The sequence below is a fragment of the Streptopelia decaocto genome, assembly GCF_964273445.1.
Source record: "Streptopelia decaocto genome assembly, chromosome: 16".
Lineage (NCBI taxonomy): Eukaryota > Metazoa > Chordata > Aves > Columbiformes > Columbidae > Streptopelia > Streptopelia decaocto.
This window is the reverse complement of record NC_138671.1, coordinates 1,057,705-1,071,980: the sequence shown is the minus strand read 5'-3', so window position 1 is coordinate 1,071,980 and position 14,276 is coordinate 1,057,705. Positions and strand designations below refer to the sequence as shown.

General features: G+C 56.7%; 1 protein-coding gene across 3 annotated transcripts in view; it reads left to right on the top strand.

Annotated features, from left to right (window-relative positions):
• Window positions 1-14,276, top strand: part of SLC38A10 (solute carrier family 38 member 10) — a 33,403-nt gene that overhangs the window by 6,943 nt on the left and 12,184 nt on the right. For all 3 annotated transcript variants that reach the window (XR_014185497.1, XR_014185498.1, XM_082066750.1), the window contains 6 exons: window positions 708-851; window positions 2,503-2,627; window positions 5,718-5,820; window positions 6,559-6,741; window positions 8,808-8,919; window positions 9,047-9,153. Coding sequence is in view for 1 of the 3 variants with exons in the window: in XM_082066750.1 (XP_081922876.1) it covers window positions 708-851; window positions 2,503-2,627; window positions 5,718-5,820; window positions 6,559-6,741; window positions 8,808-8,919; window positions 9,047-9,153 (774 nt within the window). In the remaining 2 variants the exon portion in view is untranslated. The remainder of the gene's footprint in view (window positions 1-707; window positions 852-2,502; window positions 2,628-5,717; window positions 5,821-6,558; window positions 6,742-8,807; window positions 8,920-9,046; window positions 9,154-14,276) is intronic.

Here is a 14,276-nt window from a genome sequence, read left to right as displayed (position 1 = left end):
GCGCCTGGCTCCCTTTCAGATCAAACGAGCTGTGTGCTGAGGCCGGGGTGGGCTGGAGCCGCGCGGTGCCGGGGTGCTGGTCCTGGCACACTGCGGAGCCGGTACCAGGGCTGCGCAGGGAAGCAAAGGGACGTGCGGAAGGATTTTTGGCGGGGTGTTATCTGCTCTGCCTGGTGCTGCTAAGCTCTGATTAAGGGCCTGTGAAGTTAAAAAGATGCGTTGTGGCTGCAGCCAAATTAGGTATTAAATATTTCCAAGCGTTTCAGAGTGTTCTGCTATAATAAATACTAATTCGAGGTTTTGATTAATTTTCTGGATCAGAATTTTCAAGACTTCAATCTCCTGTTTCCCAAGTAAGCTGAGTTTTTATTTAACTGCATGAAAATACTTAAATAGCTTGTGCTGGATTAGCATATAAACACCCCCTGCAAATACTTCCACTTCAGGATGGACCCGTCACGCGCTGCGTAGAGCAACAGTGGCACCCAGTGCCGGTGCAAGCTCATCACAGAGCCGGCCAGAGAAACGGCAGGTGCTCAGCATCAAATCCCTCAATAGCACCGGAGCAGAATGTCACGTTTGGAATCGATCCTGGCTTTGCATTGTTCCTCACTCAGGAAAAATGCACCCCATCAGGGTTTGCTGGTTTGGTAGGATGCCCTGAGCGCCCTCCGTGCTCCGGTTCCTCACGCAGGTCCCTTTTGCAGGTGTCGGGCAGTTTCCGGATCGTTCTGCTCTTCGCCGTCTCGCTGTGCATCGTTCTGCCGCTGAGCCTGCAGAGGAACATGATGGCGTCCATCCAGTCCTTCAGCGCCATGGCGCTCATCTTCTACACCGTCTTCATGTTCGTGGTCAGTGTCCCTGCTGGGAAAGCTCTTTTCCTGTTGTTTTACTATAACACAGATGTTCCCACTTCCAGGCTGCAGGTGTGGGGCTCAAGTTTCAGATGTCCTTCTCGATAATTAGTGCCAGGCATAATGAACGATGGGTTGCCCGTGCTCTGGAGCTGGCGGAGGTGGGGACGTGCAGACTGAAACTGGCCACTGGGTCTGTAAACGGTTCCAAATGCTGGAGACTGTGGTGGCACAAATAGTAATAAACCACAAATCCAGTTGTGGTTTATTCTTCTTGTTGGTGTCTTATAATTCAGGGCTCTGAACTTTAAATGGAAGGGTGGAAGATGTGGAGGAGAGTGCCTGGAAGCAGAAGGACTTTTCTCGTGCATTAGCGTTTTACCTTGGAAGCCTCAATGCTTCTTCTCACGAGGAGCTCAAGCCTGCACTTCTCACGCTTTTCTGCAGCTGGTGGTTAATGTGTTTCAGGCTGTAAGGAGTTCTGTTTGCTGGGCACCAGCACTTCTGGTTTTGAGCACTGAAAGCTTTGTAAAGTTCTGAGTCTGGTACATGGCATGTACTTGTTCTTAGATACTTCTAGAAAAGCTTTTCTTCCCGGAGGTGAATGGATTCCCGAGCATTCAGATGAAGCAGGTAAAGCTGAGAGTTTCCCAGAGCGGCCCCTTGTGCAGCACCGCGTACTGGCTTGCACTGGCTCTGGAACCGCGGCAGGTTTCACATCACAGGGGCTCGTGTGGTTTGCTCCTGGAGCCCCAGCCCTGTCTCTCCCAAATTCCAGGACTGGAAGAGCTGCAACAAAAGGAAGAAAAGAAGGTGTGGAAATTCTTTCCACTTTTTGTTGTTGGTAGGCTGTGCTGGGTCACACCTCCGAGCTGGAGCTGTGAACGAGTGTTTCCAGGGCTGCCGAGTTCCCGGAGCTGAGCCTTTGAGGAAACCACAACATTTCATGAGTGTTTGCTGCACTAAAACATCATCTCTGGGAATTAGAAAACCCCTATTCTGGGAATATTCTAAACAGGCATTCAGGCATATTTACCTTCTGTTTCCTGTGCAAGCCAGTGCCCGCCGGCTTCCCCGTCCCGGCAAGGAGCTCCTGGCCTCGCCAGGCGGCCTCGCTCCCTGCGTCCCTGCGGTTTGATCTGGTGAACCGGAGCTGTTCGGTGGCTCTGGAGCAGCAGCGTGCAGCTGGGAGCCCGGGTTGGGAACCTTGGTCTCTCTCCCTTGAACAGGATTCTCCAAGGCAAATGTCGCTTCCCTTTCTGGATTTAAAAACGTGTTTAAAAGAGTGCAAAAGCAATGGCTGGGAGCAATAATTCTCACAGTTCACTGTGTCAGTGGAAATTGTTCCAGCGTGGTGTGTGCTATGATGTCTGATGGCACAAAACAAGGGGGGAATGTCGTAGATCTTTTAAAACACGCCTCGAGGTCCTCGGTGGCGAGGGGCCCTCGGGGGTCACTGGGAGCTTCAATGCAGCGCGTGGGTGGGTGTGGAGCTGGGGAGTTTGGCTGCAGCTCGGGCTGCGGTGGCAGCATAAGCTATTGCTCGCGGAGCTGCCACGTGCTGCCTTTTATCCCAGCACTGACATTACTGCTGCCGTGAGGCTGGTTTGGGTTGGATCTTAACCCCTCTTCTTTTTCTTGGCTGCAGATTGTGCTGTCGTCCTTCAAGCACGGCCTCTTCAGCGGGCAGTGGCTGCAGCGAGTGAGCTACACGCGCTGGGAGGGCATTTTCCGCTGCATCCCCATCTTCGGCATGTCGTTCGCCTGTCAGTCGTAAGTACCTGCGGCTCCCGCTGCTGGCAGCTGTGGCGTGCAGTGAGTTTTCGGAGGGCAGAGGGTCACGAGGATCTGCACGGGATAGATACCAGCTGTTTTCCTATTTTATTTTAATCAAAATATTTTATAGCCCACTGAAGTACAGCGTCTCATTCAGTTGTGACCCTTTTGTTACCTAGATGTGTGAGGGAGTTGCATTTCACTTGGGAGTTACTGTACTTGAGCAACACAAGATGAGTTGGGCCAAGCAGATCTTCAGTATGATGCACGTTGCTTCTGGTACAGCTGCAGGAGAGAGGAATTTCCCCCATTTCTTGAGGGAAATGATTTAGTACCCGGAAAGGCGGATGGGCGGTGTCGCCCCGTGGCCCCGCAGGGTCACGTACACGCGTGGCTGCTCTCTGCTTCCCTCAGCTTCTTTGAGAACGCTCCGAAGATCGCACAGGCGTTGGCTTTGCAGAGTTGTTCACGCAATTACCTGCTTCTAATGAGCGTTCCCGTGGGCACGTGGAAGGACGTGGCAGCAGACCAGGCTCTTTGCACGTTTCTAGCAGCATTACCTTCTGCACCAAAATGGCAAGTGAGCGATACATGCCTGGCCAGAATAGTAACGGCCTTGAAATAGAAGCATAAATCCAAATGTGGACACGGAAAAGACCGTCCTCGGTTGGAAGGCTGGCCGTGTTGGGCTTTCCCCCCTGTAGTTCTAGCAAATGGGTAACGTGCCAACGCTAAATGAATGTGACAGATAAAATTTGTTCAGACTGCTGTGTTTACACCCACACGCAAGATCCAAATCATCATTTTCCACTTATTGGCTCTCTTGGCAGCTTGGTCCCTACCCGAACATGTTCCAGTCTTGCTGTTTAATGTCTCCATCACAACTGGTGAAGGGAATTGTGCTCTTTTACAGCTTTACCTTGTTAACATTTTAGAGGTTTTAAATTCCATTTTTTTCTTGTGGTAGCCATACAGTACCCAGCACAATTTTGCTGGGAGTTGGAAACGCAGGGAAATGGTTTGGTCTGGACCACTGTGCACGTACCTAAATATAGGCTCCGTCACAGCACTTACGTGGCAAGCCGAACCTAAACATATGCAATTTCTTTTCCAAGCATTGGGGCAATACGCTGTCCCCAGCCCAGGCAGTCTTCATAAACCTGTTATTCTTAGCTCGGTAGGTTTAATTTTGCTAACCTCTGAATCCTTTTTTTTTTAAAAAGAAATAATTGTAACATAAAGCAGAAATCCTTTCCCTTCAGCACGTAAATACAGCTTACAGCAAGGACAAATAAATGCACTGTTATTCTAGCTTGAAAAACTTGACCCTGCTTTACTTGGGAGTGCAATCGTCTTTGCTCTCTAAAAGCTCTCCCGTCGCTGCTGGAGTCGTGAAGTAGGTCACTCCTCGGCGGTTGTGCGGTGAGGAAAAGTGCAGTGAGCTGCGCGCTGGGCGGGCGAGGGCTCCAGCGTCCCCTCGCAGGCCCTGGCGCCACCTGCTCAAGTCACCGAACCCTCAGTACAGCTTTCCAGGAGAGAGCTTCTCCCTTCTGGAGGTGGCTGCTCTGCTGCAGATGGATGCAAAAATGCTGAATTGCCAGGGGTGATGGAGGCCGGGGTGTTTGCTGCCCCCGGGCTGGGTTGGTGCTGTGCTGGGGTGCAGGTGAGGAACAGACTCGGCGGTCGCTCCGGCCGCCCCCATGGCTGCTCGCGGGGCCTGCGCTGGCTCGCCTGCTCCTGGATCCGTCTGTCTGTGCCCTCTGAGCTGCAGCGGGAGCGGTAACACAGGGGAGGATCCCTGACCCTAGACTGCCCTTCTGTGCAGTCATTTTGCTTAAAACTAAACCCCAAGCACGTCAGGACACGCTGCCCGTCCCCTTGCTGTGCCTCGGGCGGTGCTGGTGCTCAGGAGGGCCCCGCAGCGTGTCGGGGGGCTGGAGGGCGCCGGGCTGCTCCCCCAAACCCACGATGGCCGAACGGCTGCAGGAGGCGGCTGCGCTCTGTGTGGCCCTTCTCCCCGTGTCACCGCTGTTGCTCCTGTGTGAACACAAGCCCGTTCTGGCTGTGCCCCCATGCACCGCGGAGCCTCGCTGCTCCCTCCCTCCCGCGCCTGGATGCTGGGCTGGCCCTTCCCCTCCGGGCCGGAGCCCAGGACACGGCCGGTTGATCTCGGGGAGGTCGCTGAGCCGAGGGATCCGAAACTGCGGTCAGTGCCCATCGCGGTGCTGCCCCTGCAGACCCTGGGTGTGTCCTGTGGGTTCCTGTGAGCCGACGTGCTCAGCTTCCTTTGTGCAGAGCTGTTTGACGTGCAGGGATTAAGGGTTAAGGGTTTTTCTGCTTGGCCTCAGCTCGACACACGCTCTGTTAGTGGCTTTGTGCCCGCTGGAGCTGGGGACACCTCCTTCCCATGGCACGGGGCGCTCCCCCTGCTCCCGAGAGTTCCTTCAGGAACGTGAAGCCAGGATGTAGCCACTTGAATTCAATTAATAAGAGGTTAATGAGTTGCTAAAATATGCACCTGATGTCAAAAAGTACATTCCACATGCTTTCCAAGTCTGTTAATACCCCAAATCCCATGTAATTGGTGCTCCCAGCTTTCTATGAAGTGAGCTCGAGCAGCAGCGCTGAAATATGACAGGCGCTGCATTTAGTTTTGTTTGTTTAACTTTTCTTTTAGACAGCGCGATGCTCTGACCTTCTTCCTGCTTCTCCTCTGTAAACACTGCGTTGCTTTAATTATCAGCGCGGAGAGCTCCAAGAACAATAATGTGCGTGCGCTGCCTGGCCCGGTGCCACTGGTGTTCCGCTGGAACAAACGGTCATTCATTTTGCAACACTTTTGAACCGAAATGTTTACATCACACGTTGAGCTCCACGTGGTGGGGTGGGGAGAGCAGGAGTATTTTTGCAACACTTAAAAGTTATGAGTGTTCTGAAATCTCTTGGCATTAGCAATATAAATTGTGGAATAGTGGCGAGTGTTTATGCTCCGCAGGGGGAAGGTGTCAGGGATTCTTTGCTGCTGGGCTGAGGCAGGGAACATGCTCCACTTGGGTTTCTCCTTAAGTAATTCACCCTTTTCTACAGTCAGGTCTTGCCTACCTACGACAGCTTGGACGAGCCGTCTGTTAAAATCATGAGCTCCATATTTGCTTCTTCCCTGAACGTGGTCACCACCTTTTACATTACGGTAAGAACCTTCCCCTTCTCTTTCCTTGCCAGACATCACGCTCCGGAGGGGCAACAGGGACGGTGATTTGTCTTCAGCTGGGGCTGTTTCTACTTATCTGTATTTATTCTGAAAGATAAGTCATTTTGCTGAAAGCCAAATTGGATGGATGGTGATGAACTGAGCGGTGCAGGAGGCGTTTGGAGCGTCCCCGTTTCCCTGGGCAGGGGCAGAGCGGAGCCCCAGCCCCTCGCGTGCCTGGAGCTGGAGCTGCTGCCCGGGCACCGCCTGGAGCTGTTGGAAAGACCTGAAGGGAATTCTGCCTCATAAAGCCCCAGTTAATAAAACTGAGTTAATAATTCCCAAGAAGGCCTTGCCCTGTGAACGGGGCTCCTGCAGGGGATCGCTGTGGCCTCTCCTTTATCAGAGGGGCCTGTCCGTGGGTCTGGCAGTGAGTGGAGTGTCACCGCTCGGCGTCACGGGCAGCGCTCCCTCGCTGCCATGTCCTCCGTGAAACCCCCCTGTATGTGGGAGAAACTTGCCTCTGCTTCTAGGAAGGTCCCGCTCTTCGTTCACCACCTGTCCCAGCTTTTTGGGGTGCTGCAGGGGGGCTGGGGCGGGCTGCCCGTGGAGGTGGCCCCACGCTCCTTGGCTGACTGTCCCCAACCCGTGGGAGGTCACTGACCCCCACCCATTTGCAAAGAGCACATGTGAACGTGCTTTGGGGTCAACCCACGCTCAACCTCTCCTGCCACACAGGTGGGCTTCTTCGGCTACGTGAGTTACACCGAGGCCATCGCTGGCAACGTGCTCATGAACTTCCCTTCCAACCTGGTGACGGAGATGATTCGCGTGGGATTCATGATGTCGGTGGCTGTGGGGTTCCCCATGATGATTCTCCCGTGCAGACAGGCGCTGAACACCCTTCTCTTCGAGCAGCAGGTAAGATCCTCCTGTGTGGCCTGGAGCAGCGGGCTGGCTGCCTCGCTGGAACCTTGGAAATGCCCTTTTGGAAGGGCACCTGAGACGCTCTGGCTGCTGTTGGCTGCCCACCCGGGCTACAGACGTGCTGGGCTCTGAGAGACCCGCTGACAGCTGCACGTTTCTGACCCGGGTAGGTACTCGCTGCCCAGAGGGATGAACCCTCAACTGACAGTGAAATCGTGGGTGTGAGGTAGCGGTGCAGCAGGAGGCCCGTGGCCGCATGTGCATCTGCTCTGCAGGATGGGTAATCGATGGTGCTTTGAGGTTCCTGCCCTCTGCAGAGGAATTCCGCGGGCAGTGGCCCCGGGGCAGGGCCGGGCGCGGGGGCAGGGCCGGGCGCGGGGGCAGGGCCGGGCACCGGGGCAGGGCCGGGCGCGGGGGCAGAGCCGGGCGCGGGGGCAGAGCCGGGCGCCGGGGCAGAGCCGGGCGCGGGGGCAGAGCCGGGCACCGGGGCAGGGCCGGGCACCGGGGCAGGGCCGGGCGCGGGGGCAGAGCCGGGCGCGGGGGCAGAGCCGGGCGCGGGGGCAGAGCCGGGCGCCGGGGCAGAGCCCAGCACGGCGCTCGCGCTGCTGCGCCCCTAGTCCCACGTTGCTCCGTCCCTGCCCGCTGGGGATTCCGGCTCTCGCGCAGAAGTGTGACACAGTTCAGAGCTGACATGGTTCCCCCCCTCAGGAAGAGGGAGAAATGTGCTTTTGGAAACAGAGGAGCCTCCTTATTTCCTGCTGCTCCAGCTGGCATCCTTTTGCCGGCCAACTCGATCTTGCTTTGCATTTAGCTCAAGCTTCTGTTCCTGGCCTCAGAGCTCAGCCCGGCCTTGTTTCCTCTTACTTCTGTCTGCGCTTGCTCATTTCTGCTCTGGTTTTGTTGCTCTCATTCTCGCACCCTGTCAGTAGCCCCCGAGCACCCTGTCCCCTTCCCCGGTGCCTCCCGGCTGTTGGGGGCCGCTCCGGTGGGCTGGCGCGGTGCGACACGTCCCCTCCCACGCGTTCACCTTTCCCAGGGTCACATCTTCAGACGGCCTTTGTGACTGTAGCTGGGCTGTCTGATTTAGACTGTAAGTCCCTTGTGGCGGTAGCGTGTTCTCCTCTGTGTATTGTACGGCACTGAGCACGCCGATGGTATTCAGTAAATAACAGTAAGAGATTGTGGGAATGTTCTGAGGCCTTTGTGTATCTGCATAAATAGAAACCTCTTAGGGCAGGAAATAAAACTTGAGCAATTTATAGCTCTGAATCCTGCCACTTCTGCCTGTGAGAAGCCCCCGGCTCTTTTCTCATGTCAGGAGGGCCTGATGCTGGGGGAAGACGATCAGTGAAAGGCAGCGGGTGCAGAGGAGCGAGCGCTGGAAGCTCTTGGGGAGCTGTGGCTCTTGCGGGGCTCTGCCCGTTGCTCTTTGGGCTCCGAGCCCGTCCCGTTGCTTTGTCTCCCATCTGCGCAGCGGGAGAGCGGGGCCCTGCTGGTTCTGCAGGGGGTGGGTTCGCTGGGTCCTGCTCGGAGGGTGGGGATGGGAACGGGGCATCTGCAAACTCCCGTTGTCACCTCTGCCGCCCAGCCAGGGTGTCTCCCCTCGAGTCGGAGGAGCTGGTGCGCGTGTCGTGACCCACGGGGAGCAGCCCTGCGCGGGAGGCCCCAGGGGACGCTTTGCCACAGCCAAACCGGAGCTCTTCCCGGTGACCGCTCCCCCTCCTCGGCTGCGCCTGGTTCTCATGGCCTTGGCCTCGGGGCCGCTCACCAAGGCCGGACAGCGCAGCGCTGGCACGGGGACGGGATACAGCTGTGCGGCTCACATCTGGGGCAGGGTGGGAACGGCAGCTTCGGCTCCGTGTCCTCCTGCTCTGCTTTCGAAGGTTCAAATGCAGTTGCCTATTAAAACTGCTCCACAATGTCTAACCGCCGTCCCCCACATCCGCCTCTGCAGAGACCCCAGCTTGGAGGCGAGGGAGCTGCAGGGTAGTGCTGGGGAGCTGCGGGGTCGTGGTGCAGCAGCTCAACTCATTCTCCCCCTCCCGCCCTTTCTCTTGCAGCAAAAAGACGGCACCTTCGCGGCTGGGGGTTACATGCCCCCGCTGCGCTTCAAAGCCCTGACGCTGGCGGTTGTGTTTGGAACCATGGTGGGAGGCATCATGATCCCGAACGGTGAGTGGGGAGCTGGGGACGAGGCCTGGGTGCTCAGCTGTGTTCTCAGGTCTCTTTAATTTGCTTTTCTGCGTGGGGCTCGGGCAGCGCTGAGGGAGCTCTGATTTCTCCTCTTCTTCTTTGCCAGTGGAAACAGTCCTGGGCCTGACGGGTGCTACCATGGGAAGCCTCATTTGTTTTATCTGCCCAGCTCTTATTTACAAGAAGATCCACAAGAATGCACTTTGTTCACAGGTCAGTGCTGATGCTGCTTGACATCCCCCTAAGCCCTCTGCAGGGCCTGGGAACGTAGTTAATGCGGCTGCAGCAGAGAAACCGCTCGGCACCTCCTCCCGCCTCCCCCTCCAGTCTGCCCAGTACAGGTGGGAGCTGTTCTGGTCGGCTGCTCCCAGCAGCATCACTTACGGGCTTGCAGGCAGCCCAGTGCGTGGCCGGCCCCGTGCTGGAACACCGGCGCTTTTTGTCCTCCAGCAGCCAGGGAAGCATTTATATGGTGCATAAAACGCAGCTTCCAGTCCGCCTTCTGATGGGCGTCAGGTTCCGTATCTGCAGAACGGGAAATCCAGGCAGCCCATAAAACCTTAACGGCCCTTCCATCCCAACCTGCCGGGGCTGGGTAAAGTCAACACGGTTTCTCAGCGATGCGGTTCTTGCTGCTGACCCTCAGCTTTCTGCTTTCAACCCAAATAATAATAAAAAGGGAACACACACATAGAGGTGTTGCTTCAGGAATTGATTTTTAAAAAGTTAGGGTCGTTCAGAGGCTGTTAGAAGTTTAACTTTTCCCTTTTGCTGCAGTTTGAATTGGCCTCCTCGGGGACTGAAACAAAGTGGCTCTTTGCTGGGCTTGATCTCTCTGGTTCTACAAATACTGGGCTGTTGTGGGGCTGAAACGAACAGGTTTTGTTTTTCCTGACAATAACTAAATGCGGTGCCTTTTAGCAGCCTGTGCCCCAGCGTTGCCAGTCACGGCAGCGCTGGGCTGGGAACAAGGTTTTGGGCAAACTGCGGCGTCAGCAGGGGGAGGGCACGACATTTTTGTGGGTCCTACACAACTAATGGCTTTTTCTGTGTTTAATGACTTGCGGGTTTGCAAACGTACATGAAGTTTTTAAGCAGGGCGTATTTTTTTCTTTCGTTCCCTGTGCTCTCTTCGACACAAAGAAATAGTCCAACTTTCCAGCTTTCGCTCTCAGTTCTGACACTTTGGTTCTAACTTCTTTGACTGAACCCCCAAGCAGGAGCCTGAATGCCAGCCTGGATTTTTCAGGGAAACAAAGAGCACTTTCAAGAATCGCTTTCTATTCTGGCTGGGCCAGAACATTTCTCTGCAGCGCTCGAAACTGCGCTTGGGCTGTGCCGAGCTCCCAGAGCGGCTGCCCAGGGGCGACTGGCAGCGCGGCGCTGGGGCCCTCGCGCTTCTTGACCCGAAATACTGCTCACAACACGTTTGTCCTGCAGAAATCCCCACAAAGGAAGAAGGGCTTATCTAAAGCATCAGCCCCCAGGTTCCCCAGCATTTCAAGGGGATGGTAGCGAGCTGTCCAGCCCCCTCTGCAGTGATCCATGGGCTGTCAGGTCTGCATACCTGTGCTGGGCGATGCTCAGGACTCACCTGCCCGCAGGCCGGGCTGCGCAGCACCTCCCGCCTCCCCGCCCGCTCCTCCTCCCTCCAGGCCTTCTGCAAAGACTCATTTATTCTCTCCCTGGAGCTCCGTCTTTGGTCTCCTCCTGCATTCCGGCTTTTCTTTGATCAGGCGCTCCACTCCATCAAAATATGCTCCTGTGGAAAGTGGCGGTCGGGGGGAAGGAGCCGCCCTGGGCATAGCCGTCCCTCCCCGCTTCTCCTGTCTAAAACATGTACATGGGTATTCTCCCTTATCCATTATCTTCAGCTTTCTTCCAAAGCAGCAGAGCTCAACACCATCTCTTACCCTGGTCTAAATTATCCCGACTCTTGCAGTGCTGCTGCTGGGAACCGGCTTTTATTGGGCCACCGAAGCCCCGTGTTGGGCACCTTACGGGGCTGGCGAGACGGGAAGTTCCGATTTACTGAGCTGGGAAGTGCAAACTGAGTCTACAGAACAGGGAAGTGGCACTAAAGGCAGTGAGGAGGGTTGCAGAGGGTGGGATGTGGGCAGCGCCAGATGCTTGACCGGCAAAAAGCCGCTGCCAGTGAGTTGTTAATTATCGTGGCCGGGGCTGGGGCGGCAGCTGCGGTGCCTTGGTTGAGAGGTTTGCTGTGTTGGAAAGACAAGCAGGTAACAGAGCAGTTAAAAAGCTTGAAGTCAGGCGTGCGGAGCTGTGAATGAACCGGGCAGAGCGTTCCCTTTCTTGCGGTTGAGCATCAGGCGTGTTCCTGTCGAGGTGTGGGCCGCGTCCTGCCGCCCTGGGGCGGGGAGCAGCCGGGTTTGGCACAGCCCCCCGAAGGTCGCGCTGAGGTCTGCAAACACTGTGTTTGACTTCTCACAGGGACGTGTTGACTTCCCGGTGTTGACACAAGCCGGCCCGAGAGGCCCTTCCCGGGGAGGCCGGGGCTGCGGTGTCCCGGGGCGGGTCAGGACGTGCCCGCGGGTGTCCCGGGGGGGGTCAGGACGTGCCTGCGGGTCTCGCCGCTGTGCGGGTGGAGGAGATTCCCTGCGCCCAGCCACCTTCCCGCCGGTGCAGCGGCGCTGGGGCCGGCGGTGACCGCGGCCCCGCATTCCTTTGCTGTGACTCTGTCCCTCAAACGCTCCGTGTCCAAAGCAGCACAGTTTGGAGGATGTCGTCACTCCACACAAATGCTGGTATTTTTGCTCCCCGCTGGCGGCTCGGGCGTGGTTAGAGATGCTCCGAGCTAATGACGCTTCTGTACAAAGTTCGAGTTATCTGCTGGGAGGAAGGACGGCCGAGGGAGAGCGACCAGCGGAGGAAACAGCCGCGTAAACTTCCCGTCCGTGCCCCGAGCGCTGCTCTCGGGAACAGGCCCTCGCCTGGCTGACCTGCCCCTTGCTGCGGGTTTGTCCGTCCTTGCTGTGTCCGCACTGAGAGGGGTTTCTGGAGAAGGGTCCCTGCTCTCGGGTTTGTGTTTCAAGGCAGGAGCAGATCTGGCCCTGCAGTGCCGTCCCTTTCCTTGCTCCAGGCTCTCGGCAGTTCAGCCGGACGCTGTGGGGGTTGGTGGCTCCTCTGCCCGTGTTTGGTTCCTTGAGCCGCTGGGTCCGTGTACCCCATGTTCCCCTTCCTGCAGTTGCCAGGCTGGATCAGTGGTCCCTTGAGCACAAACTGCCTGGTTTTCCGTGACAGAAGCGTCTCAACAGAATTAAGCCAAATTTGGACCGATTTATCCTGGCTGTCAGTTGCCACGGTGGGCGAGGAGGAGACGTGGTGCTGGGGCGAAGGTGAGGGACACCGGGCTCCTGCGCTGCCACGTGTGCCCGTACCCGCCGCTCTGGGAAGCTCACAGATGAACTCCAAATGTTAAACAATCAAAGGCGTTTGAACCCGAGGCATTCAAGCCCTTGGTTCCCCACTAAGATAAGAAACAACAAAAATCCTTTTAAAACATTTAATGTTTTCAGCTGTTTCCTACAGTTCCCTTCTCTCCCACGTTGCTCCTGGTTCCTGTGGCACCAGAATAGATCCTCTTTGTGGAAACGCTCTTCCTCTGCGCTGTTGTTTCTGGAAGAGGCCGGAGCAGCTGTCCGGTCGCCGAGCGCGGTTCTGCGGGGCCGCGGATTGTGTGCGGGAGGAAGCGGCCGAGCTGCGGCCGAGGGCGGCGCGGGGACCTGCGACTCCCTCCGGCCCGAGCGGGATGGCAGGATGTCTGCTCTTTGTGCACCCACACGGCGAGGCCAGCAGCACATTTTACTTCTGTTTCCTTTGCAGCGTCTCTGAGGCCTGGCCCCTGCTCCCTGGCCACGCTGCTTGTCCCCTGTCCCGCGCTGCTTCGCGTCCCGCCAGCCTTTCCTTCCGAAGGCGTCTGTCTGTCTGCGCGGCTGTGCTGGGAACGGGCCCTCCTGGGCCCAGCCTCTGACCGCCCTGGCCTGTGTTTCTGGGCCGCTCCTGGGCTTTCTCACACTCGGTAGCATCCTCTTGTTTTGCTTTTTGTGAATCGGGAAGTAAACGCTACAGGGTAAGGATCTGCGGGGAGGAGGAGGAGGACGAGTCCCGCAGGACGGGGTCCCGTCGTGAGCCGGTGTCACAGCCCGAACCAGGATCCCCAGTACCGGGTGTTGCGCCGCTCTGCTGAGGGCCCGCACGGTTCCTGCCGCCCAGCACCGAGATCGCGCGCCGGAGCAGCGTCTTTCCTTTGCTGGTTGAGACTTTTCTAGAGCTGCCTGGCGAAGCACACCCGGCGAGTTGTTCCTGTTGGATGTGCAGTGGCAGAAGCGGCGTCCCCAGCCCAGCAGCCGGCACGGGGACGGGCAGAGGCCGAGGAGCAGCCGCGAGCGCTGCCAGCGAGCGCCGGCATTCGCAGGGCCGAGCGGCGCAGGGAGAAGATGCAGTTTGGAGAATCGTCTTGGCTCCTTTGCTGCCATATGCAGAGCTGCAGAAATAAGTTAAGTCCCTGGCGTTTCAGGGAGGGAATTGCTGTGTCATAAATACCAATTTGCTGCAAACTTTCCCAGCGTTGCAGGCGTGTTTTCCGTTCTGCACGTGGTGGCTCCTGCTGCTTCCATGGCCCGTTGTGCTGAGGAGCTCGTGGGGACGCTGTTGGTGCCACCGCTTTGCCGTCAGCGCAAACCCTTGCAGCCGCTCTCCCGCTGGCCGTTCAGCACCATTGACACGTTCACAGCAAACCAGGTTCTGTGAGAAGCCCTCCCTGTCAGAACTGCAGTGATTAACTAGGTAAAGATAATACATGAGAGTTTAATTGGATCTCCCTGGTCGGTGTTGTCCCGCAATGTGGCTGCGCTGGTCGGGAGGAGCGGGCGGGCGTTCGGCTGCGGCGCCACGTCTCACTCGTCCTTCTCCAGCCGCCCCATGGGTTGGTACCGCTCCCAGAGAGGGTGTTTGGGTACAGTCAAGGGCAGATAGTTGGGCTTTTTCCTTACAGCTCATATAATTAGATTCCTTTAGATCAATTTATCATTAGATAACAAGCCGTAGGAATGTTCCTTTTTTGTGGTGGTCACTCTCTTCTTTTTGAGTTAAAGAAATTCCCTGAGCCCTTCCCTCCACAGGATCCAGATCTTGTCTTTCTATTTTTATTCTATCTGGTCCCAGGTTTCTGGAAATCACTGAGGATTCTCCTCAGGTTCTCGAGCCCTGGCCACCAGGACTCGTGTGTGGGCATCTTATTCTTGCTCTCAGAAACAACTTTTAAACAGCTCCCTGGAAACCTTTCCAGGCTGCAAACAGGTTGGGCACCTCTGTCC